The 23544-nt window shown below is 37.7% G+C and overlaps 1 protein-coding gene across 2 annotated transcripts in view; it reads right to left on the reverse strand.

The window, feature by feature from the left end:
- The window catches only part of FANCM (FA complementation group M), a 57641-nt gene that overhangs the window by 29756 nt on the left and 4341 nt on the right, over positions 1 to 23544 (reverse strand). For both annotated transcript variants that reach the window (XM_065871478.1, XM_065871479.1), the window contains exons 3-10: positions 23148 to 23225; positions 19644 to 19802; positions 16311 to 16442; positions 14058 to 14190; positions 13304 to 13429; positions 12706 to 12792; positions 6828 to 7012; positions 385 to 591 (exon numbers count right to left, since the gene is read on the reverse strand). In XM_065871478.1, coding sequence (XP_065727550.1) covers positions 385 to 591; positions 6828 to 7012; positions 12706 to 12792; positions 13304 to 13429; positions 14058 to 14190; positions 16311 to 16442; positions 19644 to 19802; positions 23148 to 23225 — 1107 coding nt within the window. The remainder of the gene's footprint in view (positions 1 to 384; positions 592 to 6827; positions 7013 to 12705; positions 12793 to 13303; positions 13430 to 14057; positions 14191 to 16310; positions 16443 to 19643; positions 19803 to 23147; positions 23226 to 23544) is intronic.

The following is a 23544-nucleotide window of genomic DNA, read 5'->3' on the forward strand; positions in this document are numbered from 1 at the left end:
ATTCTTTAAAATATAAATAAAACCATTCTCAGTTCACTGTAGTTAAAAAACAAAAAACAACTAAACACAAAAAGCAGGCCTTAGAAGCACAGGGAAATAGTAACACAAAGTAATACATATTGATTTTTGTATCTATGTGTCTCTAAATTAATACTGAAGTACAAAAATGTGTTTCTTTATATGGATAAAAATATTAAGACTGAATCCAGTCAAAAATTCTCCTAATTACAAGAAAAGAACAGGCAGAATCTAATACAAAGGAAAACAGAAATCAATCACAATTACCTACAGATTGTTTGGACTTTGTTAACAGATTGATACTTGTCTTTAGGCTCTGTTTCTCAAATTTCGATTGTCAAATTACGTTTCCACATGTCTACTTACCCGTTCTTCTCGTCCTTCAGCAAGGATAACAACAATCCTGCCTTGACGTTTGCGGCCAGTTCTACCCATTCGTTGCACAAGACGAATTGGGCTCTTCTGGGCATCAAAACATATTATAAGATCAACTTCTCCTATATCCAAACCTTCTTCACCAACACAAGTAGAAACCAATGTATTGTAACCACCACTACGAAATTGCTTCACTACCTAAAATTAAAATGATTTAAAAATAACTAGATGCAAGTATAAGAGAGTTGTAGATCAAAACATACTTTTTCCATTTGTCCCTGAAATCAGATTCAAAATCAGCACCCAAAGTACTATCGAATAGGAAAAGAAGCGGCAAATGGCAATATAAGCCAAAAGACATTGTGGTAAAATGCAAAGGGCAGTCCCAATTTCTTTGCTTTAATAACGGTTATGATTCCAAAAGGTTTTGCTAACAATTTACACATGAATGAGAAACCACAGATACTATTTTTAGCATCACTAAAAGGGGTGTAAACCAGATAAGTGGCCCAGAGCAATTACTGTTATTTATCATGTCCTAGACCTAAATTTATTGTTAGTAAATTTAACAATAATAGTACGTTTAATAATTAAACTATTGTTAAAGTAAGATTGTTTTATTACTTCTAGAATTCATATTTTAAATAGAAACAGAATCATGGACATAGAGAACAGACTGGTGGTTGCCAAGGGGGAGGGGGCTGGGGAAGGGATGGAGTGGGAGGTTGGGGTTAGCAGATATAAGCTTTTATATGTAGAATGGATCAACAACAAGGTCCTACTGTACAGCACAGAGAACTATATTCAGTATCCTAGGATAAATCATAATGGAAAAGAATATATAAAAAAGGAATGCATATATATATATATATATATATATATATATATAAAACTGAATCACCTTGTTGTACAGCAATTAACACAACATTGTAAATCAACTATACTTCAATAAAAAAAATTTTAATTAAAAAAATAGAATTCATGTTTTACCTTTTATACTGTCATTCCAGTGAAGGGTAGCAGAATATGCCACCCCAAAATATGACTGTAGGAGTTTAGAACATGCTGCCCCAACCTATGCTGCTTTAGTATATTGATTATTTTGAGCTATAGGCACTCGAAAAACAGCAAATGCGGGGAGAGGCTTTCTCTGAACTCCCCTTATCTGTCTAAAAGCAGATCCTCCAGAAGGAACTCAATTGTCATAAATCCCCTCCCCAGGAGCTTCATCAACCAGGGAAAATTGACTCAACAAGACACTGAAAGTCCACACTACATCCAGACAAACTTTATCACAAACTATCATACCTCCCATCTTTTCTTTTAGGGCTCCATTCATCTTCCCTAAAAATCATTTACTCTCCCCTGTGCACTCCCCTTCTCTTTCCCCATAAGATGATATTTAAATCTGTATTCTAAGCCACTTCAGGGAGTTACTCATTTTTCCCTCAGTATCTCCTATGCATACATGAGGTATACATGTTAATAAGCTTCTGTTTGTTTTTCTCTTGTTAATCTTTTATTACAGAAGTCTCAGCTAAGAACTCGTAAGGGTAGAGGAAAAATTTTTTTTCTCCCCTTCACCAGGATTTCTCTCTGATCAAGTTAATGAAACTACATTAGCATGACAATGAGTTAATGAAAAAGTCAACAAATATTTTGAAGTTTCCTTAAGCCTTATAAACTTAGTTCTCAACTGCTCTGAGCCTCAGTTTCCTCATTTACATACACACACACACACACATATATACACACACATAAATGTTGCAGGTTTATGGATGGTGGAATAGTAGTAGTGGTGGTAATTAAATAAGATCATGGTCAATAGATAGATAGAGAATAGAAACAAAAATTAAATGATGGTATTCCAGAGGAATCAGTCATACTTTTGACTAATACCTTTATAAATGCCTATTAAAATGTAAGAATGCCTGAACAAAATGACTAGTATGAAGGACAGTTATCAGACCTCATATCTAAAAAGTAAATTTCAGGAGAAAATATTAGGGGAGTATACACAAAAAGGAAATATGAACTCTATCAAAATATAGAAATAGGGCTTCGTGCCCTGGTCCGGGAAGATCCCACATGCCGCGGAGCGGCTGGGCCGATGAGCCATGGCCGCTGAGCCTGCGCTTCCGGAGGCTGTGCTCCGCAACGGGAGAGGCCACAACAGTGAGAGGCCCGCGTACCACAAAGAAAAAAAAAAAAAGTATAGAAATAGCTATGGACCCATGACAAAAGACCATAAAGTCGTTTCAAGCTCAAACATTCTACTATTCTATAAGTAATAATAATCATCAGCATTTAAACCTAGGTCTCTCTGACTCTAAAAAGCTATTATCTTAATCCTTAAGCTAGTTCTTTTGTTTAAAACAACCACTTTAAAAGTAGGATAATAAATATAAATTTATCATGTTAAATCCTCTTAGAAACCTTTCCAGTAACACTAGTCAAAGAGTTTTCCTTCAATATGGAAAAACAGAATACAGAGAGAACCGGTGATCATAATTAAAAGTTAAGAATAATTCATTTCCCTTTGTAATCTGTAATGACATTAAGCCAAGGAAAGACTGACCTAACATTACCTGTATGTAACTTAAAACAGATGTCCTTTTTGTCCTGATCAAAAAAAAGCCCAGAGCTAGAGTTGTAAAAAAAATTATTCTTTAATATAAATAATTAATAGATTAATAAAGGATTTCAAAGAACTTTCTTTTTAGTAGCAGGTACAAGCTAAATTGTTATTTATTTGCCTAGGATTGATATTAATTTCCCTAGAGTTTGAAAAATAAATATGAACCAGAAGTTGTTTAATCAAAGAAAGGAATAAGTGATTAAGTAATTTCCACCAGGACTTCTTATAATCTACTGATCCTACCATTTTTTTGCTGTTTACACTACACTCTAGCTTACAACCCACTCCCTTGCTTCTCTCTCCTCCAATATTCCTAACTAAACTGCAACACTGATTATATCCCACTTTCCACTGGGTCTGTATTTACACAGTTGAATGTGGCTGAAGGAAAACACCAACCATACTGACTGGTTACACTTTAAACTCATAATATCTCACCTTGAGTGAGCCCTTAGTGCTATCTGAAAATAATTTTATATTTCCCTAATCCATTCACTCTCCCCATTCTCCTCCTCACTCCTCTCTCATCAAACTTCCAACATTTCCTCCCCATCCTCACTCTCAGTTGGTCACATGACAAAAATTGAGCTATCAAAAAAGACTTTCCGGGCTTCCCTGGTGGCGCAGTGGTTGAGAGTCCACCTGCCGATGCAGGGGACACAGGTTCGTGCCCCGGTCTGGGAAGATCCCACATGTCGCGGAGCGGCTGGGCCTGTGAGCCATGGCCGCTGAGCCTGCGCGTCCGGAGCCTGTGCTCCGCAACGGGAGAGGCCACAACAGTGAGAGGCCCGCATACTGCAAAAAAAAAAAAGACTTTCCGCAAGGTATCACTGCCACATCTACATACCCACCTCTACCTGTGCCTGCATAGTTTACCTTCCCCTCCTATTGTTTTGGACAAACTATCCATGTTCTTAACTGAGGTCACCCCCCATAGTTTTATACTAGACCGCATCCTTTTCCCTTAACTACATAAAGATCATTCCAGCAATACTCTTCTTTCTGCTCTGTCATCAATTTTTCTTTCTCAACTGGTCATTCCTATCAGCATATAAGCATACTATTATGTATCTCAACATAAAACAAACAAACAAAAAACTACTTCCATCTCTGTGCTCCTTTTAGTAATAATCCTTGAAAGACTTGTATACTTGCTGTCTCCAGCTCTTCTCAGTGGTGGCTTGTCCCACCATTCCACTGAAAATGTTCTTTTCAAGGTCATTTGCCTTCTCCTCTCTTATTCCAATAGTCAATTCCCAGTTATCATCTTATATGACCCACCAGCAGCATTTATACATTTAATCACTTCCTCCTCCAGGAGATACCACACTCTCCTGGTCTTTCTCCCATTTCACTAGCCACTTTTTCTGACTCCCCAGGACTCAGTCTTTGGACATCTTCTATGTCTTCATTCAATCCAGTCTCATCTACATGATGGTGATTCCCAAATATATATTTCCATGAACCCATGAAGTCAAGACATATATTCAATTGTTTACTTAACATCGCTACTTGATGTTTAAAACAGTGTAACTCAAAGTACAATCCATGAAGTATTTATTACTGGTGCTGGTATTGATTCACAAACTGTTTACTACCAGCTGACAAGACTACAAAAACTAAGAGTAAGAGTTTAGAAACTTGACAGAGTATTCCCCATCTGTTGACTCTAAAAAAAAATTTAGACGTGAACTTTGTTTTTCATTAAGCTTATTTTTCTAGTAATTCATTTTTGTTGTAATGTTCAAAGGTATCTGTCTGTGATGTATTGAATGGAAATAAACTGGTCCTCCATCAGTTTTGACAGTTTGAAAACCACTAATCTCATAGGCATGCCAAAGTTAATTTGTCCAAAACCAAGCTAATATTCTCTACAAAACCTGCCTTTCCTGCAGTCTTATCCAGCTTAGTTAATAGCCACTCTTTTCAGTTGCTCAGGCCAAAAACCTTGGAGTCAGCCTTCACACTCCTTTATCTCATATCCCACTCTAATTTGTCAATAAGTCCTGTCAGCTTGACCTTCAAAATATATCCAGAATCCAATCATTTCTCACAACCTGCTACCAACCTAGTCCAGGCCACCATCATCTTCAGCTTGAATTATTCTAGTAAGTCTTCCAGTTGGTCTTCCTATTTCCACCCTTAGCCCCTATAGTTTATTCTTAAGACAGCAGCCAGTGTGATTCTTTTAAAATATCAATCAGGACATGACCCTCCTCTGCTCCAAATTCTCCAAGGTCTTCTTCTCACTTTATTCAGAGTAAAAGCCAAAGTCATTAAAATGGAAATGTAAGGTCCTAAAGAATCTGGCCCCCAACTTCCTCTGTGACTTCATCACTTGTTTCTAGATAAATGAATAATTCAATTACAACTATCTGCTTGAAAGATTATTTCAGAATAAGACTGCTGTTATGAAAGCAATTATGTATAGGAGTAATAAAAAGGATTGTTACCCTGGCCTACATAAAAATATTATTGATAAAAGTGAATAAAAGACAAAGTGAATAAAATCTATAAGGTTTCTTATGGTACCTGACAAACCCAGGAAATATGACTCTGGGTAATAATGAAGTTGGCCAGAGACCAGGTTGGGGACTATGGGTATTTCAAAATGCTTGACTTCCTAGGTAGAAATTCACTTCATTTTTCACACAGATATTACTAATCACTAACGTGATTATTAACGTTAGTAATAATCATCCACTAGATGCCTGAACCCTTTAGAGTACTTATTAGACTCGAGATAGGGAAAAGTGTTACATTCAGACTCAGGAAAACCTCCTAGACTCTCTCCACCAGATCCAGTTTGCTTACACAGACTCTTTTGAGTACAGTGGGGACTGGTATAAGAAGTATTTAATAATAGGAGTCCTCATCTATTAATGTTGACAGAATCAAGAAAGGATCTTTCAAAATGAATTAGACATTAAAGACATACCTACTCAAGTGTAGACCTATAGCTAACCTGAAAAAACCTGTATACAGTTTATAAAAATCTATATATAGTCTAGGGCTTCCCTGGTGGCGCAGTGGTTGAGAGTCGGCCTGCCAATGCAGGGGATACGGGTTCGTGCCCCGGTCCAGGAAGATCCCACATGCCGCGGAGAGGCTAGGTCCGTGAGCCATGGCCGATGCGCCTGCGCGTCCGGAGCCTGTGCTCCGCAACCGGAGAGGCCACAACAGTGAGAGGCCCACGTACCGCAAAAAAAAAAAAAAAAAAAAAAAAAATCTATAGTCTAAAATATCCCCCAAAACATCATAGCACTCAAAAATTTATGAAGAATATTCAGAGCATACAGCGACCTTAAATGCCACCATGGTTTCCGCTGACCATATTTTTAAGTTAAGATTTTTAGATAACAGAAGAAAGTGTAAGCTTATTATTTGTTTGGAATAAACAACTAAAGTGACTTAAGATAAATAAATAGTAAACACTTCTTGAAGGCTCTACAGTACGATTTCACTTAATGCTTACAATAGCTCTACAAGGTATGTTTACAGATAAGGAAAACTGAGGCACAGGAAAGTAAAGAAACTTATAAGTGGAAGAACCAGGATTCCAACCTACATAATATGAATCCAGAGCCTTTCTGTTTAACCATTATACTTTTTAAAAAATTTCAAAATCCAAAAAAACCCACTTTTTTTGGTCTTTCAAAATATGCCTAGTTTTATTTATACATTTACTACAAAATTATCTTTAAGATGTAGCCAACTGACCAGTGAGTTAAAACAAAAAAAAGGCGTAAGTGCAAAGCTAATCAATTTTATATTCATCATTTCCAAAAATAATTACCTCCAGTTGCTCCTTCTGGGTAAAACCCTTCATGCTTTTCCCTGAGGCATGGCCAACAAAAGTCATTACTCTAATAATTGGCTGATGCTGTAAAAGCATTTCTGCAATTTCTTGAACACTATCTCGAAATGAAGAGAAGATCATAACTCTGGTCTCGTCACATTTCTTGTCAGATGTCTTTTGAGCTATATAACAAAAATACTTTAATTACAACTTTTATAAAAGCATTTAGATGAGAACTAATTTAAAAGACAAACCTGAAACTATATACTAGTGAGTGACAATTCTTTCAAAAAAATAATTTAAGGCATCTTAAATCTTGGCTGGTTTTCCTCCTACCTTTTCTAGTAATCTTAATAAACCTGGCTCCTTATCTCTCATTGGCTATCATAAAATAAAAACCTAAACCAAATAAAAATTACCTTTTGACCAGTCCTTCAATTCATGCATGACACCTGCTATTCCCCTTTACCTTCTAAGTCAGAAGCACAGGACTGCAGAGCTCTCACTGATTTTGTATATCTTCCCTTTCCTTTCTGCTCACTAAAGGCACTGTCTTAATCCAGGCCATGGTATTCTGTCTCCAAATTATTGATGTGTTCAAATTCTCCAAGGAAACTGCAGAATATACCCAACAGTCAATCACACAGCTGCTCCCAGTGTCTCTGTGCTTGGGAGGAGTAGAATGCATAAATAAAAACATGATTTTGAGGCTGGACCACTTAGTCTCTGGGTGATGTGTGACCATGGTAGTCATTTAATCTCTTTAAACTTTAGTTTCTTAATATCTAAAATGGATTGAGGTGATGATTAAATGAAACAGTAAATATAAAGTATGTAGACTTGCATATAGCAATTGGTTAATAATTGAAAGTTGTATGGAGTTTTTTGTTGTTTGCTTTCTTTTGTTTTTTAACCTTGCATGGGTCTTTGACAATCCTTCTTTTTCTTTTTTTTTTTAACATCTTTATTGGGGTATAATTGCTTTACAACGGTGTGTTAGTTTCTGCTTTATAACAAAGTGAATCAGTTATACATATACATGTTCACAACTCTTCCCTCTTGCGTCTCCCTCCCTCCCACCCTCCCTATCCCACCCCTCCAGGTGGTCACAAAGCACCGAGCTGATCTCCCTGTGCTATGCGGCTGCTTCCCACTAGCTATCTACCTTACTACGTTTGTTAGTGTGTATATGTCCATGACTCTCTCTCACCCTGTCACAGCTGACCCTTCCCCCTCCCCATATCCTCAAGTCTGTTCTCCAGTAGGTCTGCGTCTTTATTCCTGTCTTACCCCTAGGTTCTTCATGACATTTTTTTTTTCTTAAATTCCATATATATGTGTTAGCATACGGTATTTGTCTTTTTCTCTCTGACTTACTTCACTCTGTATGATAGACTCTAGGTCTATCCACCTCATTACAAATAGCTCAATTTCATTTCTTTTTATGGCTGAGTAATATTCCATTATATATATGTGCCACATCTCCTTTATTCATTCATCCGATGATGAGCACTTAGGTTGTTTCCATCTCTGGGCTATTGTAAATAGAGCTGCAATGAACATTTTGGTACATGACTCTTTTTGAATTTTGGTTTTTTCAGGGTATATGCCCAGTAGTGGGATTGCTGGGTCATCTGGTAGTTCTATTTGTAGTTTTTTAAGGAACCTCCATACTGTTCTCCATAGTGGCTGAACCAATTCACATTCCCACCAGCAGTGCAAGAGTGTTCCCTTTTCTCCACACCCTCTCCAGCATTTATTGTTTCTAAATTTTTTGATGATGGCCATTCTGACTGGTGTGAGATGATATCTCATTGTAGTTTTCATTTGCATTTCTCTAATGATTAATGATGTTGAGCATTCTTTCATGTGTTTGTTGGCATTCTGTATATCTTCTTTGGAGAAATGTCTATTTAGGTCTTCTGCCCATTTTTGGATTGGGTTGTTTGTTTTTTTGTTATTGAGCTGTATGAGCTGCTTGTAAATTTTGGAGATTAATCCTTTGTCAGGTGCTTCATTTGCAAATGTTTTCTCCCATTCTCAGGGTTGTCTTTTGGTCTTGTTTATGGTTTCCTTTGCTGTGCAAAAGCTTTGAAGTTTCATTAGGTCCCATTTGTTTATTTTTGTTTTTATTTCTATTACTCTAGGAGGTGGGTCAGAAAGGATCTTGCTGTGATTTATGTCATAGAGTGTTCTTCCTATGTTTTCCTCTAAGAGTTTGATAGTTTCTGGCCTTACATTAAGGTCTTTAATCCATTTTGAGCTTATTTTTGTGTATGGTGTTAGGGAGTGATCTAATCTCATACTTTTATATGTACCTGTCCAGTTTTCCCAGCACCACTTATTGAAGAGGCTGTCCTTTCTCCACTGTGCATTCCTGCCACCTTTATCAAAGATAAGGTGTCCATATGTGCGTGGGTTTATCTCTGGGCTTTCTATCCTGTTCCACTGATCTATCTTTCTGTTTTTGTGCCAGTACCATACTGTCTTGATTACTGTTGCTTTGTAATATAGTCTAAAGTCAGGGAGCCTTATTCCTCCAGCTCCTTTTTTTGTTCTCAAGATTGCTTTGGCTATTCGGGGTCTTTTGTGTTTCCATACAAATTGCGAAATTTTTTGTTCTAGTTCTGTGAAAAATGCCAGTGGTAGTTTGATAGGGATTGCATTGAATCTGTAGATTGCTTTGGGTAGTAGAGTCATTTTCACAATGTTGATTCTTCCCATCCAAGAACATGGTATATCTCTCCATCTATTTGTATCATCTTTAATTTCTTTCATCAGTGTCTTATAATTTTCTGCATACAGGTCTTTCGTATCCTTAGGTAGGTTTATTCCTAGATATTTTATTCTTTTTGTTGCAATGGTAAATGGGAGTGTTTTCTTGATTTCACTTTCAGATTTTTCATCATTAGTATATAGGAATGCCAGAGATTTCTGTGCATTAATTTTGTATCCTGCTACTTTACCAAATTCATTGATTAGCTCTAGTAGTTTTCTGGTAGCATCTTTAGGATTCTCTATGTATAGTATCATGTCATCTGCAAACAGTGACAGCTTTACTTTTTCTTTTCCGATTTGGATTCCTTTTATTTCCTTTTCTTCTCTGATTGCTGTGGCTAAAACTTCCAAAACTGTGTTGAATAAGAGTGGTGAGAGTGGGCAAACTTGTCTTGCTCCTGATCTTAGTGGAAATGCTTTCAGTTTTTCACCATTGAGGATGATGTTTGCTGTGGGCTTGTCATATATGGCCTTTATTATGTTGAGGAAAGTCCCCTCTATGCCTACTTTCTGCAGGGTTTTTATCATAAATGGGTGTTGAATTTTGTCAAAAGCTTTCTCTGCATCTATTGAGATGATCATATGGTTTTTCTCCTTCAATTTGTTAATATGGTTTATCACACTGACAGATTTGCGTATATTGAAGAATCCTTGCGTTCCTGGAATAAACCCAACTTGATCATGGTGTATGATCCTTTTAATGTGCTGTTGGATTCTGTTTGCTAGTATTTTGTTGAGGATTTTTGCATCTATGTTCATCAGTGATATTGGCCTGTAGTTTTCTTTCTTTGTGACATCCTTGTCTGGTTTTGGTATCAAGGTGATGGTGGCCTCGTAGAAGGAATTTGGGAGTGTTCCACCCTCTGCTATATTTTGGAAGAGTTTGAGAAGGATAGGTGTTAGCTCTTCTCTAAATGTTTGATAGAATTCGCCTGTGAAGCCATCTGGTCCTGGGCTTTTGTTTGTTGGAAGATTTTTAACCACAGTTTCAACTTCAGTGCTTGTGATTGGTCTGTTCATATTTTCTATTTCTTCCTGATTCAGTCTTGGCAGGTTGTGCATTTCTAAGAATTTGTCCATTTCTTCCAGATTGTCCATTTTATTGGCATAGAGTTGCTTGTAGTAATCTCTCATGATCTTTTGTATTTCTGCAGTGTCAGTTGTTACTTCTCCTTTTTCATTTCTAATTCTATTGATTTGAGTCTTCTCCCTTTTTCTCTTGATGAGTCTGGCTAGTGGTTTATCTTCTCAAAGAATCAGCTTATAGTTTTATTGATCTTTGCTATTGTTTCCTTCATTTCTTTTTCATTTATTTCTGATAATCCTTCTTTCTTAAACATGATTTATATTATGTTAATCATCATGTGTGTGCCAGAGACTACACTAAGCATTTTATATTATGAACTCATTTAGTCTTCATAACAACCTTATGAATTAAATGACTTAATAAAGTTAATGTATAATACATAAGGAAAAAGAAGCAGCTGCTGTTGCAAGGAAAATTATTCCAGATAAACCTCCTTTGAATCAGCATAGCATCAAGACCCTACATCTGACCAACTGCAGATCAATAGCTACTTTCAGTGCAAAGCCTATCTCCTTCAACAGGCCACAGCGTGCCTTTCTATCTTCATTCCATTAAAGCTGCTCTACCAAAGTCATTAATAACTCTATATTACCAAACTCAGTGGATGCTTTTTAGTTCATCTGACCACACCTCTCAGTAGTATTTAACACAATCCACTCCTTCCTATTGAAATAGTCTCTTCCCTCAGCATCTCTGATAATTCACTTGCCTGGTTTCTTTCTCAATCTTCTTTGTGGCATTTTCCCCTCTGAACTCTAAATGTTGGTATTCTGCAGGACTAATTCCCGGCCCTCTGTCCCTAAACTGTATTCCTGGTGATATGATCACATCCATTCTTGAAACTTTTAATATTGCCTTTATGCTGATAACTCTAAAATTTATTTATATATATGTAAATAGATAAAAATATCCCAGACCATTCTTCTGAGACCCAGATTCACTTATCCAATGCCTATACATCTCAACTTAGATGTCTCAACTTAGATGTCTCAAAAGCATCCATCCATCCATCTCAAAAAACATTTGCTCTTTCTTCTCCATGTTGTTAGTTTTCTCTTTGTTCATACAGTCATCTGCAAACACACACACACACACACACACACACACTCCTAATGATTTTTTTTCTCATACTCTATGTCCAATCCATCAATAAACACTGTTGGCTCCAACTTCAAAATATATCTAGAATCTATAACCACTTCTCAGAACCATCTTGCTGCTTGGTACTACTATCTTGGTATAAACTATCATCATCTGTTATCATCTTAGACTATTACAATAGCCTCCTAATTGGCCAACATCTGTGAGAGTGATCTTTTAAAAATATAAGTCAGATCACGTCACTCTGCTGCTCCGAATGCCTCTGTAATAGTTTCACAAATCACAAGCATGCACAGAATAAAATCCAAAGTCCTGACATGGCCTACAAACCCTACATGACCTGGCCCCTTGCTGTCTCTCCAACCTCTGCCTACACCACTCATCCTCATTACACTTCTCCAGCCACATTGGTTTGTTTACTGATCCTTAATCTTACCAAGCACCCTACTGCTTCAGGGCCTTTGAATCTGCTATTCTCTCTGCCAGGAATGATCCTCCTACAGAAATCCACAAGGCTTGCTCCCTTACTTCCATCAGGTAACAGCTCAAATATCACCCTACAAAGAGGTCTGCTCTAAAACCATATATAAAATAGCCTCCTTCATGACTCTCTATTTTCTCACCTAGCTTACTTTTCCCTATCATTATATTATACATTGTTTTATTATCTGCTTCCCATATACTGCCCCAGGTTGACTTTTCTTTTTCACATAATACCCTATTCTTAACATTTCCACCATTCCCCTGGTGCCTACGCTCCCAAAATTTCTCAGAGCTTTTTTATATTCATTATCCAGAATAATTAAAAGCTCATCTTCTCCATAAGAAATGTTAGCACAAACTAATGAGTCAGAGTTTTAGCTTTCTCAATAACTTTGCCTTGCCTTGAGTCTATTAAATACGACCTACCATTCCATGACTTGAAGTGTTCAACTACAATTTCTTCTAATTTCTTTAATTTTGGATGACTATAGCAGAACTTTTTACCTTCATCTCCTATAAAAAAACAAAACACAAAAAATGTTTCTGTATTTTTCCATATTTGATTACATTAATGTATTTTAATTACCCTTTCAAATGGATTCGTTAAAACTTATTTCTTTTTATTTAAACAGTAAGTAGCATCTGGGTAGCACACAAACCTTACTGTAAAATAAACTGAATTTTTATGAAAATTTCATTCTGAGAAAGACTCCAAATGAGAATCAGCAGCAAAGAGAAGGGAAAAATTCACATTTAGTTAAGCTATAAATTAGTTTTTGGTAGTTCTGAGAATTTTCACTACCAGTAACAACTACTACTAACTTCTATTATATATTTAAAGTTTATGAACTGTTTGAATATACATTTATCCTAAGTTGAAGAATAAGATCTTTTAGCATTTAACAGGTCTATTGCTACAGAAATATAAGTAGATATAAATAGACATGTGGATCAATGGAGCATAATTTTAAAATTAACCTTGATAAAGAGGAAACAATACAAAAATTTAAAAGAAAAACCAGACCTTTTTTGATAGCAGAAATGCCACTTGCTGAAGTACTACGTGTATGTGCAAACATGCACTCTAGATGATGATAGAGTTTCATGAAGTCCTCATTTTGGCTAAGTTCTTTTTTTGCCCGAGTCATTCCTTCAGAAATTAAGAAAATATTTTTCAATAAATTTAATAGCAAAACTAATCAAATGTATCATTTATTTAAAAGAAATTAAACTATAGCAATGAATGCAAGTTTTTCAAATTTAAAAATAAAAACCAGCAACTTTTTCCAGTTTCACATTCACATATGTATTAATGAATGGCTTCTTTTCTTCCAGCAATTTATCAAAAGCAAAGAAACATGGGCTGGCACCTTGATCTTGGACTTCCCAGCCTCCAGAACTGTGAGAAATACATGTCCATAGTTTAAGAAAAAAAAGAAGAAGAAGAAAAAGAAAGGAAGGAAGGAGTGAAGGAAGGAAGGAAGAAAAAAGAAAGAATTTGTTACATAACTATTTCACTGCTTTTTATTTTATTTATTTATTTATTAAGCTGTGCTGGGTCTTAGTTGTAGCATGTGGGATCTAGTTCCCTGACCAGGGATCAAACCCGGGCCCCCTGCATTGGGGAGGACCACCAAGGAAATCCACTGGACACACAAGGAAGTCCCCTTCACTGCTTTTTAAAATAAAGCACCTTAAGTAATCCAAACGGCTCAATACATATCGTTAACCAAAATAATACACGTCAGCACTTTTAAAAATAATTTCATATAATTTACCTTTAGTTCCATCCATAATTCCACAAAGGAAGAAATATAATGATCTCATTCCCATTTGCTGCAATAATTCATAACCATGATATAAACTAATACAAATAGCAAATTCTCCCTCGATTATGCCTTGTTGCAGTCCCTAGAAAAAACAAGCATATATCAAATTTACCCAGAGGAAGAAATGAAGATACATGTTCCATGCAGAACTTACTGGTTCTACTGAATGCCCTAAGATGTTGCTATGGAAAGGTGTCAATGTACTTTCCATATACAATCTGCCCCTTTATTTAATTCAACATGAAACTTAACATTTTAAAGAGAATAAATGAACGGGGGGATATTTATCATATGCTGTTTTTCTTTGCAGGTAAATTATTAGCAGTATATAGATTTATTTGGTCTTTCAAAACAATTTAATAAGCACCTACTATTTGCCGAGCACTGAGCTAGACATTTGGGATACAAGGGAAAATAAAACAGATATGGGCCTATCCTCACAAATGTTTCTGACATCAGGACAAATATTTAATCAAACTGTTTAACACTAACATTTAACACCAGGTATACATGCCACAGTAACATCCGACAGGGAGCACCAGACACCGTTATAAGCACACTACTTATACAAACTTATTTAATCTTAACACCTAGGAGGTAGGTACTATTGTTATGCCCATTTTACACATGTGGAAGCTCATGTAGGTGATAAGTAGCAGAGCCAGTATTTGAACCTAGGAAATTTGGGCCAGTGTGCTTGTGCTTTTAACCACTACTCTCAAGGAAAAGTAAAGTACATATTCCTTTTGTAGGAGCATACAGTCAGTATATCTATACAATAAAATACCTTTAAAAGACCATTGAGAATATATTTTAATTATTTTCCTTTATTAGAGATGCAGACTATTATTTAATACCTTACATTTTTAGTAGCATTAATATCAGTTACACTCATTTTAAATGTTTCCAGGATAGTGATAAATGCCTTAAAGTGGCACGCTAGGGCTTCCCTGGTGGCACACTGGTTGACAGTCCGCCTGCCGATGCTGGGAACGCGGGTTCGTGCCCCGGTCCGGGAGGATCCCACATGCCGCAGAGCAGCTAGGCCCGTGAGCCATGGTCGCTGAGCCTGCGCGTCCGGAGCCTGTGCTCCGCAACGGGAGAGGCCACAGCGGTGAGAGGCCCGCATACCGCAAAAAAAAAAAAAAAAAATGTCACGCTAATTACCTAAAAGGGTAAAACAACGTCTCTGTAAAACATAAACTCTCATCAGTGAGATCAAATTCAACAGGTTTAGATTTATGATTTAAAATTTTAATGAACCTTTAACTCCTAGCAGAAACTTTAAACATTTTATTAAAGTCTAGTATAATACACTGCAATTTCACAGAAAATTCCCTTTGTGGTTTCCCACAAAGTCCATATTTCTAGCATAACATTTAAAGCACTCCCAGGTGGTCACAACCTAGATCATATCTGACTCCCTCAATCCTTTACCTCAGGCAAATTGGTTTTCTCACTGTCTCCTTTATACCTTCATTCAATTGCCTCTGTCCTTTTGCACATGCATTCCCTCTCGGTTCCAAGAATGACTCAGTGCCTTTTCATGCTTGTGAGCATCTCTTTTGACTCTGGACCTAACTTGATGGATATGTTCCTATCCACCTATTTTTTTCCTATAAAGATTAAAAATACAAAGCTTACTGTGATGCTTAATCCAACCTCGGTATGGAGATTTAAGACTAAATGCTATGGGTCTAAAAGTTAGTTAAAATCTACCCTCTTATGACCCTTTTACTTTGCAAAACAGAAGTGAACTAAAAGACCAATTTTTAATTAAAAGTTATAAGGGCTTCCCTGGTGGCGCAGTGGTTGAGAGTCCGCCTGCCGATGCAGGGGACACGGGTTCGTGCCCCGGTTCGCGAAGATCCCACATGCCGCGGAGCGGCTGGGCCCGTGAGCCATGGCCGCTGAGCCTGCGCGTCCGGAGCCCGTGCTCCGCAACGGAAGAGGCCACAACAGTGAGAGGCCCGCGTACCGCGAAAAAAAAAAAAAAAAAAAAAGTTATAAGATAAATTTATCTTAATTCACATCATTAAACTGTATTCCTGCTAGATCTTTTTCATATTTTTATAAACTATATAAACCACCTCTGAATTCTTGATGAGCTAATATATACCAAAAAATAATCATTATTTACATTTCATCCTGGTTCTAAGTAAAAATGTAGTCTATCAGCAAAATTTATTTTAAAATACCTACCACAATATTTGGAGATGGGTTTTTCCTAAATTGATCTCTTGCCAGAATTATCTGGTATTTTGTTAGATTGGGAATATCCCTTCTCATCAAAACATTCCTCCGAATCAAAGAACTTGCAAGTGCTTCCAAAATCTGCAAATTTCAAAGAAATTTAGTTTATTTTAAAATCCTTTTACAAATACATTTCCTCACATACTAAAATAGTTTTATATATTAAATTATATGTTAAATAAAGTTTGTCTTAAAATGAATTTTTAAGTAAACACAGAAGAGATGATAAAGTTTTAAAGTACTTGACAATTATCCTCAGATAATCCACGTGAGAGTCAGCACAAGCAATTATTAGATTCAGCGATAATTCAAGAACATATGTGTTGGGCTTTCCTGGTGGCGCAACAGTTAAGAATCCGCCTGCCAATGCAGGGGACATGGGTTCAAGCCCTGGTCTGGGAAGATCCCACATGCCACGGAACAACTAAGCCCATGCGCCACAACTACTGAGCCTGCGCTGTAGAGCCGCGAGCAACAACTACTGAGCCCGTGGGCCTAGGGCCTGTGATCTGCAACAAGAGAAGCCACCACAATGAGAAGCCGGTGCACTGCAACGAAGAGTAGCCCTTGCTCGCCACAACCAGAAAAAAAGCCCGTGCATGGCAATGAAGACCCAATGCAGCCAAAAATAAAATAAATAAATTTATTTTTAAAAAAAAACAAAAAACGAACATATGTGTTTATCTGTTTATTTCTTAACTCTCCTCCTCTCCCTCCAAACTAAGCACAATGAAAGGAGGGCCTTGATTTGCTCTGTTGCATCTTCAATGCCTAGAACAAGTCTAGCACATAAGTAAATATTTGTAGAGTGATGACTAAATCAAAATTCCTTGAGTACATTTAATTTCATTCACTGATTCATTCTCTCAAAAATATTCATTAAGCGACTTCCCTGGTGGTCCAGTGATTAAGAATCTGCCTTCCAATGCAGGGGACGTGGGTTCGATCCCCGGTTGGGGAACTAGGATCCCACATGCCACAGGGCAACTAAGTCTGCATGCCGCAACTACTGAGCCCACATGCTCTGGAGCCTGCGTGCCACAATGAGACAGCCCGCGCTGCAACTAGAGAAACCCACGTGCCATAATGAAAGATCTTGCATGCCGCAACAAAGATCCCGCGTGCCACAACTAAGACTTGACATAGCCAAATAAATAAATAGATATTTTTAAAAATATATTCATTGAATATATACTACATATCAAGCATCGTTCCTGATGCTGGGGATATTGTGGCTGAGACAAATGAAGTTTCTATTTTCCTAAAGTTTACATTCAATAGACGGAAGAAAGGAGTAAAGAAGTGAACAAAGAAAATAGAGAATTTTGATTATGATAATGCATTTAAGAACCTACAACACAGTAATGCTTTGTAGAGTCTTTGATGGGAAGGGGGTCACTATCATATAAGTGGACAAAGAGGGTTTCTTTCTTTCTTTCCTTCCTCCCTTCCTCTCTTTCTTCCTTTCTTTCTTTTTTTTTGGGGGGTGGGGAGAGGAGCAGCAATTGTGCTCTGCCTGGGCACCCCCCTGCCTCATCTGTCATCCAGCCCCAGGATGCAGAGGAGCGGGCCCTTGGATTGTGACCTTGCCAGCGCCCTTCCACCTCCAAGCAGCCGGTTTCCCACACTAAGGTTCCTGGCTGGGGATGGACCGCTCTGGGCCAGGGCTGCCTCTGGTACCAAGCAGCAGGAGAGACGGTGGCCCGGGTTGGGCAAGCAACGGAGCCTATTGCTGCATGGGTGACAGCAGGGCGCTCTCAGGGGAGAACTGGGCATGCAGGCTGCCACAGTTCTCCACGTGTTCATGCCACCAAAGATGGTTTCTTTTAAGAGGTAATACTTGACATCTGAATGATAAAGTATGCCTAGCCCGAGAAGTTCTGAAGACAGAGCATTCCAGGCAGAGGAAAGAGCAGACAAAAGGTCCTGAGCTTGATGCCACAGTGAAGGTAAAAGGCGACCTCCAGATGAAGACCTACTACAGCAATATGTAATTTGCCTAAGTCTTATTTCCTAAAATATATCTATTTTAGTACATTTCAATCTTTCCTCTCTTCTAGCTTTGCTGATCAGCTTTGCTGACCACATGTGCCTAAAGAAGCACTCTAAAAGAAATCAATAAAGTTAGGGCTTCCCTGGTGGCGCAGTGGTTGAGAGTCCGCCTGCCGATGCAGGGGACATGGGTTCGTGCCCTGGTCCGGGAAGATCCCACATGCCACGGAGCAACTAAGCCCATGTGCCACAACTACTGAGCCTGCGCTCTAGAGCCCGCGAGCCACAGCTGCTGAAGCCCGCACGCCTAGAGCCCGTGCTCCACAACAAGAGAAGCCACTGCAATGAGAAGCCCGCGCACCGCAACGGAGAGTGGCCCCCGCTCGCTGCAACTAGAGAAAGCCCGCGTGCAGCAACGAAGACCCAACACAACCAATCAATCAATAATGTGTCAAGACATTGCCAAATGCCACCAAGTGGGCAAGATAGTCCCCAGTTGAGAAACACTGCTGTACAAGGGATCAGGGAGGAATATATTGAAAATATATTTCCTTACAAAGAAAGTTCTGGTTGAGTCTGGATACATGTTTTGGGTGTGTTCACTATGTGAATTCACTGTGCTACACACTTACATTTAATGTACTATGCTGTTCATATGTTTGGGGGGGCTGGTTATACTGCAATTAAAAGGTTTACTTAAGGGGGCTTCCCTGGTGGCGCAGTGGTTGAGAGTCTGCCTGCCGATGCAGGGGACACGGGTTCGAGCCCTGGTCTGGGAAGATCCCACATGCCGCGGAGCAAGTAGGCCCGTGAGCCACAATTGCTGAGCCTGCGCGTCTGGAGCCTGTGCTCCGCAACGGGAGAGGCCGCAATGGTGAGAGGCCTGCGCACCGTGATGAAGAGTGGCCCCCGCTTGCCACAACTGGAGAAAGCCCTCGCACAGAAACGAAGACCCAACACAGCAAAAATAAATTAAATAAATTAATAAACTCCTAACCCCAACATTTAAAAAAAAAAAAAAAAAAAAAAAAAGGTTTACTTAAGAAAATACAAAACTAAATTGGCTTTAGAAACGGTCCATCATTTTGTATTTCCTCTTTAACTAATAGTTTGCCAGTACATATAAAACATGGCGCTCATACTGAAAATTGTCATTTCAAAGAATTTTTTACCATATTAATTATATAAATGATTATAACTATACATTCTCACAGTCCGATTCTGTTAAGTAAAATAATTACATTATCAGTTCATTTATTAAAACACTGAATTATGATAAAAATGGCTTACCTGTATATATGCCTTTTGGATAGCTCCAAGTTCTTCACCAAGAGGAACAACAAGCTTTTCAACTCGTCTTTCATGAGAGTATGGCAAAATATCTGGAGAATCTTCAGAACGAATCTCTATCTGCCCAATTAGTAGATTAGTAATAACCTGTTGCACAGCCTACAGAAAATCAATTAAGTATGATTATATATTATATTACTTACTAAATTTTTTAGTTTGCCACTAACAAAAATAAAATAGCAATAAGTTTTTGAAAAAATATTAGAAATTTATATCATTAAATATTTTTTAAAACTACAAATTATAGCACATCAGGAGTGGCACAATAGGGGAAAATGCTTTTGAAACATCTTTCTTGCATGCCAAGCATCCAAGAGATAAAATGTCCAACAAGTTCCTCAAATGTATTTTGTGCTTTCCAATGGTAGTGTTACATCTTGTCAATATATATAAAGACTCAGACAAAATAGAAGTTTCAAATTAGCAAACCAAATCCCCAAAACATTATATAACAGTCAATTTTAGAGCCAGAACTAAAACCCAGATTTCCTGATTCCCTGGCAAATACTTTTTTCCACTGATTTTTAATGGGGAAAACAGAGAAGTCCTGTTACTACTAAAGGATACAAATGTACCTTGGAAATACTTTACAAACTGACTTGTTAAGAAACTGAGGGCATAGGTCCTACACTAAATCTATTATTAATAAATGAATGGAGGGAATTCCCTGGCAGTCCAGTGGTTAAGACTCCACACTTTCATTGCCAAGGGTGCAGGTTTGATCCCTGGCCGGGAGCTAAGACACCACAAGCTGCGGGTGTGGCCAAAAATAAAAATAAATAAATAAATAAATGAGTGGAATATTTTCCATTTAAATCAATATATATGCTGTGAATATATTTCTGGAGCTAAATTTCATTCACCAAAAGCTTATAAAGGAACTTAATTGTAAAAATAGGGAATTTAAGAAAAAACAAAAAACCTGTTGGTATAAACAACTGCTGTACCATTAGACCACAGTACTACTGGGTGTGATGAAAAAAAGAAAGGAAGGGAGAGATGGATGGATGGATGGAGGGAAGGATGAAGACAGAATCCTGAAAGTATCCAGAAATTAAGAACTCTTTTTTTTTAAACTAGTAAAGCCTCATGGGCTTAGTTTCAGACAAAAAATACTCTAGGGCAAGAATCACATCTTAGTCATTTTTGTATTCCCAACACTAAGTATAATGCCTAATACAGTAGTACACTATAGTTACTGAATGTCCACATACATTCAAACTCTAGAGTAAATATATGACCATTTTATAAAATTGACTGAGACTTCAGTATTTTTTTTTCCTTTGGCCGCACAGCATGTGGGATCTTAGTTCGCCGACCAGGGATTGAACCCGTGCCCCCTGCGTTGGTAGCACAGAGTCTTAACCACTGGACCGCCAGGGAAGTCCCAGACTTTAGTATTTTTAATCATTCATTCATTCAAGAAATATTTGAGTAACTCCCACATGCCAGGTATTGAATTGGTGATAGAGGCATAACCAAGATAGACATAATCCCTACATTCATGTCGGTACTATTTTAGTGGAGCAAAAATACAACAAATAAATGAATAAGCAAAAGAATGACAGATTGTGATAGATATTAAGAAGAAAATAACAAGATAGGAAGAGTTGACTTTTCATAGCTTAAGAGTGAATTTTTCTGAAGAGGTGATATTTAAGCAGAGACTTGATGACTAAAAACAATCAAGCATGTTTAAAAAAGGTTGGGCAGAAATGATAGGATAGAAATTTCTAAAACTAATCGAGGCTATGGACAGAAGGAAAAAAGTCTATGGCTTGGCAGAATTGAAAGCTACCTTTGAAATTATCCAGAACCTAACACAGAAGACCATTCAGAGCTACTAAATCAGAATGTCATGGGATAAGGCTCAAAATCTGCATGGGATAGGGCTCAAAACTTTTTACCATCCTCTGAGCTCCCTAGAGAAATGGTGGATTCCACAGCGGGGACTGGAAAGACACTAAATGATCATAAAATATCTTGTGATACCAGTAAGTTAGGAAGTGTTCAAAACAAACACACGAACAAAAAAAAGTGCATTCTAAAGGACACAGGAGCCATCTTCAAGGCACTCTCAATGGCCCAATCTAGAACAATCAAAATTATTAATGATAGTAGCCAATAAAAAATATATATATCCATATATATATCCATATATATCCATATATATGGATATATATATATATATATATATATATATATATATATCCATTAGTCCATATTGATGTAAAGACCTGAATTAAAAATAAATGAGGAGGGGCTTCCCTGGTGGCGCAGTGGTTGAGAGTCCACCTGCTGATGCAGGGGACACGGGTTCGTGCCCCAGTCCGGGAAGATCCCACATGCCGCGGAGCAGCTGGGCCCGTGAGCCATGGCCGCTGAGCCTGCGTGTCCAGAGCCTGTGCTCCGCAGCAGGAGAGGCCACAACAGTGGGAGGCCCGCGTACAGCAAAAATAAATAAATAAAATAAATGAGAAGAGAAGACAGCTTTTCACAACAGAAGAATTCAAATTTTGAAATGTAAAAGAAATGAGGGAAAGAGGAAATAATGATTCGGCAAACAGCACAGAAATAATTGTTGCAAGCAAGAACCATCATTGGATGCTAAAACAGAATATTTACATAGTCTCATAGTATCTCCCCCACAACAGACTTAATTAAAAAGGGAAAAACAGTAGTTTTACAATAGAGAAACCAGAAAGTTATCATCTGAACCAAGTCAAAATTAACAGCACCAGTAATAAGACAAATCATCATGTATTCTCGGATACAATGCACTAAGAAAGGTACAACATCACTTCTGGGGTATTCTTGCCCAAAATGCATACAGAACCTCACTCCAATCATAAGAAAACATCAGACAATCCCAAATTGAGGGATATTCTACAAAATAACTGGCACCTACTCTTCAAAAGCATCAAGGTCATGGAAGACAAGAAAAGAATGAGGACTGTCACAGACTGGAAGGTACTGAGGAGACGTGACAACTAAATGCAATGTGGGATCATAGAATGGACCCCAGAGCAGAAAAGGACCCCGGTGGGAAAACTGGCAATAGTCAAATAAGATTTGCAGATCAGTTACTAGTATTGTACCAATGTTAATTTCCTGGTTTTGATAATTTTACTATGGTTATGTAATATGTTAACAGGGGAAGCTGAGTGAAGGATATACAGACTTTAATTTTTGCAAATTTTCTGGAAGTCTAAAGTCATTTCAAAATAAAACAGTAAAAATTTAAAAAACAGCTTTAGGTGATTCTTTGGCACACTGAAGTCTGAAGACTCTAACGTAGATAATCTCCTACAACCACAGAAGAAAAGGTAGGCATCTTATATGAAATGCTGTACTCCTGATGTTAAACTAAATACTAGAATGGAAAACTGATCTGGTCACATACAAAAGTTCTTATTTTCTTAAACATTAATAAATTTTACTTACCTTTATATCACTACCTGGTGTGGCACTAAGAGCCAAGATTCTAAAGTGATTTGTATATTTGACTAGTTCTCTTACAACCTTAAAAAAAAAAAACAATTCTTTAATTTCATCTGCCCAATACAAAAATAAAAATGATTCTGTTAAACAAGCTAGTATATCTGATCCACTATCATCATTCCTTATTTAGAGTACTGATGGGCTAGCAGATGGAACTATCTTTAGTTATGTTATCTGAAGAGCAAATGATTTAGGTTTACACTCTATCCCAATCAAAAATACTTTAGGGGGCTTCCCTGGTGGCACAGTGGTTGAGAGTCCGCCTGCCGATGCAAGGGACACGGGTTCGTGTCCCGGTCCGGGAGGATCCCACATGCCGCGGAGCGGCTGGGCCAATGAG

The sequence above is a fragment of the Phocoena phocoena genome, chromosome 2, assembly GCF_963924675.1.
Source record: "Phocoena phocoena chromosome 2, mPhoPho1.1, whole genome shotgun sequence".
Classification (NCBI taxonomy): domain Eukaryota; kingdom Metazoa; phylum Chordata; class Mammalia; order Artiodactyla; family Phocoenidae; genus Phocoena; species Phocoena phocoena.